This window comes from Bombina bombina, chromosome 2 (assembly GCF_027579735.1).
Source record: "Bombina bombina isolate aBomBom1 chromosome 2, aBomBom1.pri, whole genome shotgun sequence".
Classification (NCBI taxonomy): domain Eukaryota; kingdom Metazoa; phylum Chordata; class Amphibia; order Anura; family Bombinatoridae; genus Bombina; species Bombina bombina.
Genome location: NC_069500.1, coordinates 1,381,098,368 through 1,381,114,147, shown reverse-complemented (window position 1 = coordinate 1,381,114,147; position 15,780 = coordinate 1,381,098,368). Strand labels below are relative to the sequence as shown.

The window sequence follows — 15,780 nt, the reverse complement described above, 5'->3', positions numbered from 1 at the left end:
TTACACTAATGCATAAAGTGCCAAACCATAGCTGAGGTGTCTTAAGTAATAAAAAAGATACTTACCGAAAGACACCCATCCACATACAGATAGCCAAACCAGTACTGAAACATTTATCAGTAGAGGTAATGGAATATGAGAGTATATCAATCTGAAAAGGGAGGTAGGAGATGAATCTCCACAACCGATAACAGAGAACCTATGAAAAGATTTCCCATGAGGAAAACCATAGAATTCAATAGGTGATACTCCCTTCACATCCCTCTGACATTCACTGTACTCTGAGAGGAATCGGGCTTCAAAATGCTGAGAAGCGCATATCACAGAAGTAAATAAAGCAAAAACTTACTTCACAACCTCAATAGGGAGGCAAAGTTTGTAAAACTGATTTGTGAGTGTGGTGAGGGCTGTATTTATAGGCATTTTGAGGTTTGGGAAACTTTGCCCCTCCTGGTAGGATTGTATATCCCATACGTCACTAGCTCATGGACTCTTGCCAATTACATGAAAGAAATGGGTAATGGGTAATAAAGGGATTATCTATCTTTTTAAACAATACTAAAAAAAGACTCATTTTTTATCAAATGTGCTTTGTTCTCATGTTATTCTTTGTTGAAGAGATATCTAGATAGGTAGCGTGCACATGACTGAAAAACTACATGACAGGAATTAGTGCTGCCATCTAGTGCTCTTGCTAATGTATAACACTGTTGCCAAACTGCTGCCATATAGTCCTGCAGAAATGTACACACTCCTGAACCTTTCTGCTTTTCAACAAAGGAAAACAAGAAAACAAAGAAAATATGATAATAGAGGCAGTAATACACTACTGGGAGCTAGATACTTATTGGTGGCTGCGAATATATGCCTTGTCATTGGCTCAGCTAGCTCCCAGTAATGCCCTGCTGCTCCTTCGCCAAATGTTACCAAGAGAATGAAGCACATTTGATAATAGAAGTAAATTGGAAGGTTGCATAAAATTGTATGTTCTACCTTAATCATGAAAGAAAAATGTGGAGTTTCATTGTTCCTTTTATTACTGTAGAACTAACACAAAAAAAATATATGGATATCTGTATATCAGTTGCCCTAACCAAAACAAAATCTTGATGCAATTAAGTCACAAATCTCTGAATATTGTTTGCAAAACGTGTTCTGTTTGTGCTGATGCTCACAATGTTGCTATTTTATGAATGAAAACTACAACCTTGCTAGACTGAGGTTAGGCCACATGGCAGCCACGGAAACCTGTAATACAATTCAACAACTGACAACCTAAGTCACGAGTCCTGACCATCACTGAACTAAATTAGTTTCTCAATCACAAGATTTGGGGTGTGGTGACAATCTGATGTCACAGATGTGACAGGAAACATAACTGTGCAATCATTCCCACAGTAAATCCTTAAAGGGACATGAAGCCCACATGCTTATTTCACGATTCATATACATCATGTGATTTTAAACCATTCTCTAATGTGATCTGATGTGCTTGGTATCCTTTGATGAAGGTGCAACTATGCACTATTGGGAGATATCGGAGTACATCTGGTGAACCAATGACAAGAAGCATTTATATGTGCGGCCACCAATCGGCAGCAAGCTCTCAGTAATGCATTGCTGCTTCTGAGCCTATACTTTTAAACTAAGGATACTAAGAAAACGAAGCAAATTAGATAATAGAAGTAAATTGGAAAGTCGTTTAAAATCACATGCTCTATATGAATCATAATAATATGGGTTTCATGAACCTTAAAGGCACATTGAAATAAATAAAACGTTTAACCATTCAGTTACATCATTCAATTTTCCAAACTATTTCAATCATATTGACTTTTCTCTGTATGCTCTCATGGAAGAGAGAGATATGTTTCAACAAATCATACAACGAGAAAGAGGTCTATTAGATAATAGAGGTAGAAAAGACAAGGTTTTTTTGTTCTTAAAGAGACATTGTACAGTAAAATTAGATTTCCCTAAATGTGTTTCCAATTATTTCTACCAACTAAAGAGAATAAAATGCATTAAAACATCTTTTAAGTTTATTTCTATATACAAAAACATAATTTATGCTTACCTGATAGATTTATTTCTCTTGTAGTGTATCCAGTCCACGGATCATCCATTACTTATGGGATATTCTCCTTCCCAACAGGAAGTTGCAAGAGGATCACCCACAGCAGAGCTGCTATATAGCTCCTCCCCTAACTGTCATATCCAGTCATTCGACCGAAAACAAACAGAGAAAGGAGAAACCATAGGGTGCAGTGGTGACTGTAGTTTAATTCAAATTTAGACCTGCCTTAAAAGGACAGGGCGGGCCGTGGACTGGATGCACTACAAGAGAAATAAATTTATCAGGTAAGCATAAATTATGTTTTCTCTTGTTAAGTGTATCCAGTCCACGGATCATCCATTACTTATGGGATACCAATACCAAAGCTAAAGTACACGGATGATGGGAGGGACAAGGCAGGATTAAGCGGAAGGAACCACTGCCTGTAAAATTTGGAAAAAGTGTGAAGCGAAGACCAAGTCGCGGCCTTGCAAACCTGTTCAACAGAGGCCTCATTTTTAAAGGCCCAGGTGGAAGCCACAGCTCTAGTAGAATGAGCTGTAATCCTTTCAGGAGGCTGCTGTCCAGCAGTCTCATAGGCTAGGCGTATTATGCTCCGAAGCCAAAAGGAAAGAGGTTGCCGAAGCTTTTTGACCTCTCCTCTGTCCAGAGTAAACAACAAACAGGGTAGATGTTTGACGAAAATCTTTAGTAGCTTGTAAGTAAAACTTCAAGGCACGGACTACGTCCATATTATCTAAAAGACGTTCCTTCTTTGAAGAAGGATTAGGACACAATGATGGAACAACAATCTCTTGATTGATATTCTTGTTAGAAACCACCTTAGGTAAAAACCCAGGTTTGGTACGCAGGACTACCTCATCTGCATGAAAAATCAGATAAGGAGAATCACATTGTAAGGCAGATAGCTCAGAGACTCTCCGAGCCGAGGAAATAGCCATCAAAAACAGAACTTTCCAAGATAAAAGTTTAATATCAATGGAATGAAGGGGTTCAAACGGAACTCCTTGAAGAACTTTAAGAACCAAGTTTAAGCTCCACGGGGGAGCAACAGGTTTAAACACAGGCTTAATTCTAACCAAAGCCTGGCAAAATGCCTGGACGTCTGGAACCTCTGCCAGACGCTTCTGCAAAAAAATAGACAGAGCAGAAATCTGTCCCTTTAAGGAACTAGCTGATAATCCTTTGTCCAAGCCCTCTTGGAGAAAAGACAATATTCTAGGAATCCTAACCTTACTCCATGAGTAATTCTTGGATTCACACCAATAAAGATATTTACTCCATATCTTGTGGTAGATTTTCCTGGTAACAGGCTTTCGTGCCTGTTTTAAGGTATCAATGACTGACTCGGAGAAGCCACGCCTTGATAGAATCAAGCGTTCAATCTCCATGCAGTCAGTCTCAGAGAAATTAGATTTGGATGATTGAAAGGACCTTGTATCAGAAGGTCCTGTCTTAGAGGCAGAGTCCATGGTGGAAAGGATGACATGTCCACTAGGTCTGCATACCAAATCCTGCGTGGCCACGCAGGTGCTATCAGAATCACTGATGCTCTCTCCTGTTTGATTTTGGCAATCAGTCGAGGGAGCAGAGGAAACGGTGGAAACACATAAGCCAGGTTGAAGAACCAAGGCGCTGCTAGAGCATCTATCAGCGTCGCTTCTGGGTCCCTGGACCTGGATCCGTAACAAGGAAGCTTGGCGTTCTGGCGAGACGCCATGAGATCCAACTCTGGTTTGCCCCAACGATGAATCAACTGAGCAAAGACCTCCAGATGGAGTTCCCACTCCCGGATGGAAAGTCTGACGACTTAGAAAATCCGCCTCCCAGTTCTCCACGCCTGGGATATGGATTGCTGACAGGTGGCAAGAGTGGTACTCTGCCCAGTGAATTATTTTTGAGACTTCTAACATCGCTAGGGAACTCCTGGTTCCCTCTTGATGGTTGATGTAAGCCACAGTCATGATGTTGTCCGACTGAAATCTGATGAACCTCAGAGTTGCTAACTGAGGCCAAGCCAGAAGAGCATTGAATATCGCTCTTAACTCCAGAATTATTGGAAGGAGTTTCTCCTCCTGAGTCTACGATCCCTGTGCCTTCAGGGAATTCCAGACTGCACCCCAACCTAGAAGGCTGGCATCTGTTGTTACAATTGTCCAATCTGGCCTGCGAAAGGTCATACCCTTGGACAGGTGTACCCGAGACAACCACCAGAGAAGAGAATCTCTGGTCTCTTGATCCAGATTTAGCAGAGGGGACAAATCTGTGTAATCCCCATTCCACTGACTCAGCATGCATAATTGCAGCGGTCTGAGATGAAGGCGCGCAAATGGCACTATGTCCATTGCCGCTACCATTAAGCCGATTACCTCCATACACTGAGCTACCGAAGGGCGCGGAATGGAGTGAAGAACACGGCAAGCATTTAGAAGTTTTGATAACCTGGACTCCGTCAGGTAAATTTTCATTTCTACAGAATCTATGTGAGTGGGGATAGAGAACTCTTTTTCCTCGTTCACTTTCCACCCGTGCGACCTCAGAAATGCCAGAACTATCTCTGTATGAGACTTGGCAACTTGAAAGCTTGACGCCTGTATCAGGATGTCGTCTAGATACGGAGCCACCGCTATGCCTCACGGTCTTAGAACCGCCAGAAGTGAGCCCAGAACCTTTGTAAAGATTCTCGGGGCTGTAGCCAACCCGAAGGGAAGAGCTATAAATTGGTAATGCCTGTCTAGAAAGGCAAACCTTAGAAACCGATGATGATCTTTGTGAATCGGTATGTGAAGGTAGGCATCCTTTAAGTCCACTGTTGTCATGTACTGACCTTCTTGGATCATGGGTAAGATGGTCCGAATAGTTTCCATTTTGAAAGATGGAACTCTGAGGAATTTAAGATCTTTAGATCCAAAATTGGTCTGAAGGTTCCCTCTTTTTTGGGAACCACAAACAGATTCGAATAAAACCCTGTCCTTGTTCCGTCCGCGGAACTGGATGGATCACTCCCATAACTAGGAGGTCTTGCACACAGCGTAGGAATGCCTCTTTCTTTATCTGATTTGCAGATAGCCTTGAAAGATGAAATCTCCCTTGTGGAGGGGAAGCTTTGAAGTCCAGAAGATATCCCTGAGATATGATCTCCAACGCCCAGGGATCCTGAGCATCTCTTGCCCACGCCTGGGCGAAGAGAGAAAGTCTGCCCCATACTAGATCCGTCGCCGGATAGGGGGCCGCAGCAGGCTTTCTGGCCTGCTTGCCTTTGTTCCAGGACTGGTTAGGTTTCCAGGCCTGCTAAGATTGAGCAAAAGTTCCCTCTTGTTTTGAAGCGGAGGAAGTTGATGCTGCACCTGCCTTGAAATTTCGAAAGGCACGAAAATTAGACTGTTTGGCCTTTGCTTTGGCCCTGTCCTGAGGAAGGGTGTGACCCTTACCTCCAGTAATGTCAGCAATAATTTCCTTCAAACCAGGCCCGAATAAGGTCTGCCCCTTGAAAGGAATGTTGAGTAATTTAGACTTCGAAGTCACGTCAGCTGACCAGGATTTAAGCCATAGCGCCCTACGTGCTTGGATGGCGAATCCGGAATTCTTAGCCGTTAGTTTAGTCAAATGAACAATGGCATCAGAAACAAATGAGTTAGCTAGCTTAAGAGTTCTAAGCTTGTCAATAATTTCAGTCAATGGAGCTGTATGGATGGCCTCTTCCAGGGCCTCAAACCAGAATGCCGCCGCGGCCGTGACAGGCGCAATGCATGCAACATTTTCTTAAGGTAACTCTCCAATTTTTTATCCATTGGATCTGAAAAAGCACAACTGTCCTCAACCGGGATAGTAGTACGCTTTGCTAAAATAGAAACTGCTCCCTCCACCTTAGGGACCGTCTGCCATAAGTCCAGTGTAGTGGCGTCTATTGGAAACATTTTTCTAAATATGGTGGGGAAAAAGGCACACCCGGTCTATCCCACTCCTTGCTAATAATTTCTGTAAGCCTTTTAGGTATAGGAAAAACATCAGTACACACCGGTACCGAATAGTATTTATCCAGCCTACACAATTTCTCTGGTACTGCAACTGTGTTACAGTCATTCAGAGCAGCTAATACCTCCCCAAGCAACACACGGAGGTTCTCAAGCTTAAATTTAAAAATAGAAATCTCTGAATCAGGTTTCCCCGAATCAGAGATGTCACCCACAGACTGAAGCTCTCCGTCATCATGATCTGCATATTGAGACGCAGTATCAGACATGGCCCTTACAGCATCTGCGCGCTCTGTATTTCTCCTAACCCCAGAGCAAATCGCGCTTGCCTCTTAATTCAGGCAACCTGGATAATACCTCTGACAGGGTATTATTCATGATTGCAGCCATGTCCTGCAAGGTAATCGCTATGGGCGTCCCTGATGTAAAGGCGCCATATTAGCGTGCATCCCCTGAGCGGGAGGCGAAGGGTCTGACACGTGGGGAGAGTTAGTCGGCATAACTTCCCCCTCGTCAGAATCTTCTGGTGATATTTCTTTTATAGTTAAAGACTGATCTTTTCTGTTTAAGGTGAAATCAATACATTTAGTACACATTCTCCTATGGGGCTCCACCATGGCTTTCAAACATAATGAACAAGTAGTTTCCTCTGTGTCAGATATGTTTAAACAGACTAGCAATGAGACTAGCAAGCTTGGAAAACACTTTAAACAAGTTTACAAGCAATATAAAAAACGTTACTGCACCTTTAAGAAACACAAATTTTGTCAAAATTTGAAATAACAGTGAAAAAAGGCAGTTACACTAACGAAATTTTTACAGTGTATGTAACAAGATAGCAGAGCATTGCACCCACTTGCAAATGGATGTTTAACCCCTTAATACCCAAAACGGAATAATAAAAGACAAAAACGTTTTTTTTTTTTTTTAAACAGTCACAACAACTGCCACAGCTCTACTGTGGCTTTTTACCTCCCTCAAAAACGACTTTGAAGCCCTTTGAGCCCTCCAGAGATGTCCTGGATCATGCAGGAAGAAGCTGGATGTCTGTGTCTGTAATTTTTGCTGTGCAAAAAAACGGCAAAATAGGCCCCTCCCACTCATATTACAACAGTGGAAAGCCTAAGGAAACTGTTTCTATTCAAGCCAGCCATGTGGAAAAAAACTAGGCCCCAATAAGTTTTATCACCAAATACATATAAAAATGATTAAACATGCCAGCAAACGATTTATATTACATTTTTATAAGAGTATGCATATTAATAAGCCTGATACCAGTAACTCTCACTGCATTTAAGGCTTTACTTAGATTAGTTCGGTATCAGCAGCATTTTCTAGCAAAATCCATCCCTAGAAAAATATTAACTGCACATACCTTATTGCAGGAAAACCTGCACGCCATTCCCTCTCTGAAGTTACCTCACTCCTCAGAATATGTGAGAACAGCCATGGATCTTAGTTACTTCTGCTAAGATCATAGAAAACGCAGGCAGATTCTTCTTCTAAATACTGCCTGAGATAAACAGTACACTCCGGCACCATTTAAAAATAACAAACTTTTGATTGAAGAATAAACTAAGTATAAAACACCACACTCCTCTTACGACCTCCATCTTGGTTGAGGCTTGCAAGAGAATGACTGGATATGACAGTTAGGGGAGGAGCTATATAGCAGCTCTGCTGTGGGTGATCCTCTTGCAACTTCCTGTTGGGAAGGAGAATATCCCATAAGTAATGGATGATCCGTGGACTGGATACACTTAACAAGAGAAATAGCTATTTTTGCTCACTAGAAACACAACCAATTTAAATGGGCTGAGCCACATGCCTCCTTATTTTATCAATTTGTCTATACACAAAGGTTAATACTTTGTCCCTTTGAATGTTATTCTCAATTGCTTTTTCAGTCGACACTAAAATTCTTATTTTTATAAAAAGATAGACAACGCCTTTACTACCTAATCCCAAGCTTTGCACAACCAACATTGTTATATTAAAGGGACATTCCGGACAAAATTTTAATGCACATAGATGAATTACATCTTTGAATAGAAACATATTTGCAATATACATGTGCTGTCAAAAATGCTTCTAGTAAAAGTTATCGCTGTTTTAGTGTTAACATTTTTCTCTGCACGTGAAACATAGCTTGATATTGTCACTGCATCCACAATTTAAATAATGCAGCTGCTCAGATCATCAGTGGGGTTTGTTTCATGTCAGCAATTAACAAATGGAGTCATTACCAGATGATACAAGCACCTTAGGCTCTCTGATTAAGTACTGTGTTTAAAATGCTGGTGCACGGTGCATACTTAAATACACTTTTTAAACAGCTATATATTTTATTAGAAGCATTTTTGCTAATGCATGCATATTACAAAAATTCTTCTGTTCAATAACTTTAATGTACTTTATACCATTTAAACCTCTAAATTCCTGCCTGCTTCTTAGCCACTGTAGGCAGCCTCTTAATTACATGCTTTTTATTTGCTTTTCACAGGAGACTGCTAGTTCATGTGGGCCATATAGATAATACTGTGTCCACGCCCAAGGAGTTATTTAAAGGAACAGTATCTTGTTTAAAAGGATAAATAATCCTTTTAATACCCATTCCCCAGTTTTGCATAAACAACACAGTTATATTAATATACTTTTTACCTCTGTGATTACCTTGTATCTAAGCCTCTTCTGACAGCCCCCTGATCACATGACTTTATATTTATTATCTATTGACTTGCATTTAGTACTATGTTGTGTTGACTCTTAAATAACTCCTTCGGCGTGAGCACAATGTTATCTATATGGCCCACATGAACTAGCAGTCTCCTGTTCTGAAAAGCAAATAAAAAAGCATATGATAATAGGCTGTCTATAGAGCCTTTGAAACAGGCAGAAATTGAGGTTTAAATTTTATAAATTATATTAATATAACAATGTTGTTTGTGCAAAGCCAGGGGATGGGTAGTAAAGGCATTATCTATCTTTTTAACTGTCCCTTTAAGATTTAGCACAACACAGTACTAAATGCAAGTCAATAGATAATAAAGTGTCATGTGATCAGGGGGCTGTCAGAAGAGGTTTACATACAAGGTAATCACAGAGGTAAATGTATATTAATATAACTGTAGGTTATGCAAAACTGGGGAATGGGTAATAAAGGGATTATCTATCTTTTAAAACAAAAATTATATTGTAGACTGTCCCTTTAAAGAGACAGTCTAGTATAAATTAAACTTTCATTATTCATATAGGACTTTTTTTTTTTTTTTGCTTTTTTCTCTTGGTATTCTTAGTTTAAACTAAACCTAGGTAGGCTCATATGCTAATTTCTAAGCCTTTGAGGGCTGCCTCTTATCACCGGCTTTTTAAATCTCTTTTCAACACAAAGAGACAGAAAGTACACGTGGGCCATATAGATAACACTGTGTTCAGGCACAGGGGGTTATTTAAAGAGACAGTCAAGTCCAAGAAAAACTTTAATTTTTCAAATAGGGCATGTCATTTTAAACAACTTTCCAATTTACTTTTATCAACAATTTTGCTTTGTTCTCTTGGTATTCTAGTTGAAAGCAAACCTAGGAAGGCTCATATGATGATTTCTAAGCCCTTGAAGGCCACCTCTATTTTATTTACTTTTCACAGCAGGGGAGAGCTAGCTCTTGTAGGCCATATAGATAGCATTGTGATCACGCTCGTGGCTAGTGGCAGACACTGCACTAATTGGCTAAAATGAAAGTCAATAGATAATAACTAAAAGTCATGTGATTAGGGGCAGTCAGAAGATGCTTAGATACAAGGTAATCACAGAGGTAAAAAGTATATTAATATAACAATGTTGGTTTTGCAAAACTGGGGAATGGGTAATAAAGGGATTATCTATCTTTTTAAACAACAAAAATTCTGGTGTTGACTGTCCCTTTAAGATTTAGCACAAAACAATGCAAAATTTAACACAATAGATAATAAACAGTCACAGTCATGTGATCAGGGGGCTGGAAGAAGGTTCCTAGTTACAAGGTACTGACAGAGGTAAAAAGTATATTAATATAACTGTGTTGGTTATGCAAAACTGGGGAATGGGTAATAAAGGGATTATCTATCTTTTAAAACAATAACAATTCTATGGTAGACTGTCCCTTTAAAGGGACATTATACACTCATTTTTTCTTTGCATACATGTTTTGTAGATGATCTATTTATATAGCCCATAAAGGTTTTTTGTTTTGTTTTTTTAAATGTATAGTTATGCTTATTTTTTAATAACATTGCTCTGATTTTCAGACTCCTAACCAAGCCCCAAAGTTTTATGTGAATACCGTCAGCTACCTTCTCCAGCTTGCTCCTGCTTGTGTAAATGGTCTTTTCATATGCAAAAGAAGGGGGAGGGGATAGTGTCTTATTTCCCACTTGCAGTGGGCTTTCCAACTACCTTTTCAACGGAGCTAAACTGACAGCTTCTAAGTAAGTTTTTAAACAGTTTTATACTGGATTTTTATATCAGTATCTGTGCATCTTATTCTTTATAGTAGTATCTATTACAGGCAGTTATATGAAAATGAGTGTATACTGTCCCTTTAAGTATCTGTCACTTCCACCTCCCCCTGGGCTGCTGCTCATTCTTGTTTACAGAGCTTTTTTCTTGGAGAATACAGAAGTTTTCCTATTTTCTAGTATAGGTAGTTTTAAGAGGCAAAATCAGCTATTTCAAATGACAAAATAAAGGACTATTGCGCATGACACTCGAGTCAGTTCAGGGTTTTGCATATACATCTCTATTTAACACTTCTTTAGAAAGCCGCTCTTACCTATGGTGTCATTATTTGCATCCAGGAACAGCAACCGACTGCTCAGCAGAAGCACCAGTAACCAGGACTCCATGGCTGTCTGCAAACAAAAACACACTAAATTACTTACAAATATCTGCTAGAGACGTGACAGTAATACGTACACTTTCATAATATTCATTAGCAAAAAGTCTCTATGGTGTAAGTTCATATGAGGATAAAATCCATGACCTAAATATATGGTTAGGTAAGAGTGGCACTTCAAACATTGTATTCAGTTGGGTTTTTTTTTTGTTGTTTTAAAGGGGCATTACACTTAAGTACGGTATGGTAAGGTCAGAAATGCTTCATGCATTTTAAAACAGTAATACTAGATATAAGAAGTTCACCAAATATCTTGCGCTGCGCTTTTTTAATCGTTCACTTGCTATTGCGGCCACAAAACAAATTATGCTTACCTGATAATTTAATTTCCATCTGTATGGTTAGAGTCCACAGCTGCATTCCTTACTTGTGGGAAATACTGAACCTGGCCACCAGGAGGCAAAGACACCCCAGCCAAAGGAGCGGGAGCTGTGGACTCTTCCCATACAGATGGAAATTAAATTATCAGGTAAGCATAATTTATGCTTTCCATCTTAATATGGGAAGAGTCCACAGCTGCATTCCTTACTTGTGGGAAACATATACCCAAGCTCTAGAGTACACACAATGCTACTGGGAGGGGGAAAAAAGAGAGGCGGACCCTAATCTGAGGGCACCACACCCTGCAAAACCTTTCTCCCGAAGGCTGCTTCAGCAGAAGCAAAAACATCAAACTTGTAAAATTTTGGAAAAGGTATGTAAGAAAAACCAGGTAGCCGCCCTACAAATCAGATCCATAGAGGCCTCATTTTTGAAGGCCCAAGAGGAAACCACTGCTCTCGCAGAATGAGCCATAATCTTCAGTGGAGGCTTATGTCACGCTGTGTCTATGCTAAACGGATGACACTCCTCAGACAAAAAGGGGCCCTTTGACCCCTACGCTTCACGGAAAAGAGAACAGAGAAAGAGGTTTGTCTAAATTCCTTCGTGTCCCGAAGATAGAACTTCAAGGCACAAACCACATCCAGAAATACGTTGTAAACGTTCCTTCGACAAAGAAGGATTAGAACATAAGTAACCACAATCCCTTGATTCATTTTACGAATTGACACAACCTTAGGAAGAAACGTAACTTGGAGCCAGATAAGGAGGGACGCATTTCAAGACAGCAGTCACAGATACTCTGCGTGCAGAAGCAATAGCCAGTAGAAAAGGAACCTTCCAAGAAAACAATTTAATGTCTACTTAATGCTTAGGCTCCAACAGAACCCGCTGCAAAACCTTAAGGACAAAATTTAAACTCCAAGGAGGAGCCTTAGATCTAAACACAGGTCTGATCCCAGCAGAGCCTCAACAAATGGCTGCACATCCGGAATCTCTGCAAACCTCTTGTGCAGTAACAGATAGGGCCGAAAACTGTCCCTTCAGGGGACTTGCAGAAAAGCCCTTCTCCAGTTCATCCTGGAGAACAGAATAATTAGGTCCTCCACACCTTATGATAGATGCGACGAGCCACCAGCTTACGTGCTTGAATGAGAGTAAAAATAACTCTCTCAGAAAACCCTTTCTTGGCTAGGACTAAGCTTTCAATCTCCACGCAGTAAGCCTCAGAGAATCTAGACATTAACAAAAAGACCTTGGTCAGCAAATCCCTGCGACAAGGTAATTTCCACAGAGGAGATGATGACATCCACACTAGATCCGCGAAACATATCCTTAGCGGCCAAGACGGAGCAGTCAGTATCACTGACGCCTGCTTTACTCGAGCCACTACACTAGGAAGTAGTGGTGACAGTCAGAAAGGATAAATTAGATTTAACCTCCAAGGCACCGCTAATGAATCTATTAGCTCCTCATGAGGATCCCTGTGCCTTGACCCCTATCTGGGTAGCTTGGCATTGAGACGTTATAAGATCTTCCTCTTGCAAATCTCTGCAAACACTCGGGATGGAGAGATCCTTCTCCCGGATGAAAGTATTGTCTGCTGAGGAAATCCGCTTCCCAGTTGTCCACACCCGGAATGTGGATCACTGACAGCGAACAAATGTGGGTCTCCCCCACACCAGAATCCGAGATACTTCCCTCAAAACTAGAGAGCTTCTCGTTCCCCCCTGATGGTTGATGTAAGCTACCAAGGATATATTGTTTGATTGGAATCTGATTAACTGGGACAAACCCAGCCGAGGCCAAGCCTTCAAGCATTGTATATTGCCGAAGAGCTAAAATGGGATCAGGAGGGAGCTTTACCTCCTGAGACCAGAGGCCCTGTGCCTTCCTGGCACCCCTAACAGTTCCCCATCCTGACAGACTCGCAAACGTAGTCACAAATCACTCAGGATAGTATTGAGACAGACGTCCCTCAGGACAAGTGATCCGGACAAAACCATCAAGAGAGTGATTCTCCCGATTGGTTGTCCATAGAAATCTGTTGAGACAGATCTGAATGATGACTGTTCCACTAGTTCAGCATGCGCAGTTGCAACAGTCTGAGGTGAAACCTGGCAAAGGAATTTATGTCCAAGCTGGACACCATGAGACCAATCACACCTCCATACACCGAGCCACAGATGGCCTTAAGGAGATCTGGAAGGCAAGACATATTGAAGCTAGCTAGCAACATCTCTGGACTGTTAGAAATATTCTCATGTCTATGGAGACTATTATAGTACCAGAGAATTCAACCCTGGTACTTGATGCAAGAGAACTCTCTCTAGATTATCTGCCATCCATGGAATCGAAGACGATAGAGGAGATATTCCGAATGGTCCACTCTTTGAAAAACTTCTTTAGCTAGACCAAACGGAAGGGCAATAAACTGGAAGTGCTGGTCCAGGAATGCAAACCTTAGGAACTGGAAGTGGTCCTTGAGGATTGGTATGAGAAGGGAGCATCCTTCTGATCTATCGTGGTCATGAACTACCCCTCTCAAACGAGGGGAAGTATGGACCTTATTGTCTCCATCTTAAAGAGGGGACATTTAAAAACCTGCTTAAGCACTTTAGGTTCAGAATCAGACAGAAAGTTCCCTTCTTCTTAGGGACCATGAAAAGGTTGGAATAGTATCCCAAACCTCTCATTGCGATAGGCACCAGGACAATAACTCCTAGAGGACAGATCCCATACGCACCCCAGAAAGGCTTCCCTCCTTTCTGGTCAGGAAGACGGGAGGAACCTGCCCTTGAGTGGCTGAGACTTAAAACGTATCTTCACTGGATGAAGAATCCTCAGAGGCGGATGGCTCAGTGGTCTCTAACATTTCAACATTGGTTGCTGAGAACACCTTATTGCGGCATACAGAACATAATTGAGAGGGCTGGTTTACACGGGCCTCCTCATAATATACACATCATCAAAATATGTATCGGAGGAATCCTCTATATCAGAACCCTCCATAGCTTGTCTACATCAATTTATAGAAAGAAAGAAAAAATGGCACCTTATACCCCCAATGGCTGCGGCACTCACCACCAAATATGACCCAGACAGATAGAGAAGATGCTCCTCTCCGCAGACACCCGGTCATGAATCAGAAGAAATGGAGGGGAAAAAAACATGACCACTCCCAGTCACATGTTGCTCATGCAGGACCTAGCCCCACTAAGGAAAAAGCGTGCCATCCTAATTAAAAGAAACTGCGCAACTCTCCAAAGAAATAACCTATATGTTCGTATCAGTCTAGTAGCCTTAACATTCTTACACATAAGCAGTCAAATCACATAACAATATAGAATTAAAAAGTCCCACCATTCAATATTCCCCCTCAGGAGATATTAACCCTATGAAGTAGTACAAGTGTATAAAGTAATTAAACGATCTTACCGGAATCTACGCCGTGGAACAGTGACACGGTCCTTCAAGTTTGACAGATTGTAGCAGCGCCTCTGCCTCTGACATGAACATGAGTAAAAAAAAGCAGGCAACGAAACTCATCAACGCTGATTGCTTAAGGAGCTGTTAATATGAGTCTGGATGGGTTTGCAGAAAGACTCTCCCTGCATCTCCAGACACTAACTTTCATCAATTCTCTCACTGAGAGGCTGACAAGACTACTTAAAACTCCAGTTCTATCTCGAAGAATACTACCCTCCATAAGGAACTACTCCGAAAACTTCTGAATCTTCTCTGCCAACCTCCTGTGACAAAAGACAAAGAATGACTGGGTTATGGATCAAGTTGGGGGAGGTATTTAAGCCTTTGGCTGGGGTGTCTTTGCCACCTCCTGGTGGCCATGTTTTGTATTCCTACAAGTAATGAATGCAGCTGTAGGCTCTCCCTGTATTTAGAAGGAAAATAAAATGTATGCTTACCTGATAAATGTATTTATTTCCGTGATTCCAATTACTAGTGGGAACCAATACCCAAGCTAGAGGACACGGAATGAATAGGGAGGGAGAACAAGACAGGCAGACCTAAACGGAAGGCACCACCGCTTGAAGAAGAACCTTAATCCCAAAAGATGCCCCAGCTGAGGCAAAAAAAGTATGCAGAGCGGACCAATTTGCAGCCTTGCAAATCTGTTCCACAGAAGCTTCATTTTTGAAAACCCAAGAAGAGAAAACAGCCCTAGTGGAATGAGCTGTAATTCTCTCAGGAGACGAAGTAGCAGTAGCCTTTTGACCCTTACGCTTTCCTGAGAAACAAACAGGGCATAAGACTGGCGAAAATCCTTAGTCGCCTGTAGGTAGAATTTTAGAGTACGCACAACATCCAAGTTGTGCAACAGACGTTCCTTATGAGAAGGATTAGGACAGAGAGAAGGAACAATAATTTCCTGCTTAATATTTCTATCCGAAAACCACTTTAGGGAGAAACCCCAATTTAGTACAAAGAACTTATCTGCATGAACGTTAAGGTAAGG

At 41.2% G+C, this 15,780-nt stretch overlaps 1 protein-coding gene across 1 annotated transcript in view; it reads right to left on the bottom strand.

Moving 5' to 3' along the window:
- The window catches only part of PTPRA (protein tyrosine phosphatase receptor type A), a 586,312-nt gene that overhangs the window by 309,821 nt on the left and 260,711 nt on the right, over positions 1-15,780 (bottom strand). The window contains exon 3 of the mRNA XM_053704306.1: positions 10,860-10,938. Coding sequence (XP_053560281.1) covers positions 10,860-10,938 — 79 coding nt within the window. The remainder of the gene's footprint in view (positions 1-10,859; positions 10,939-15,780) is intronic.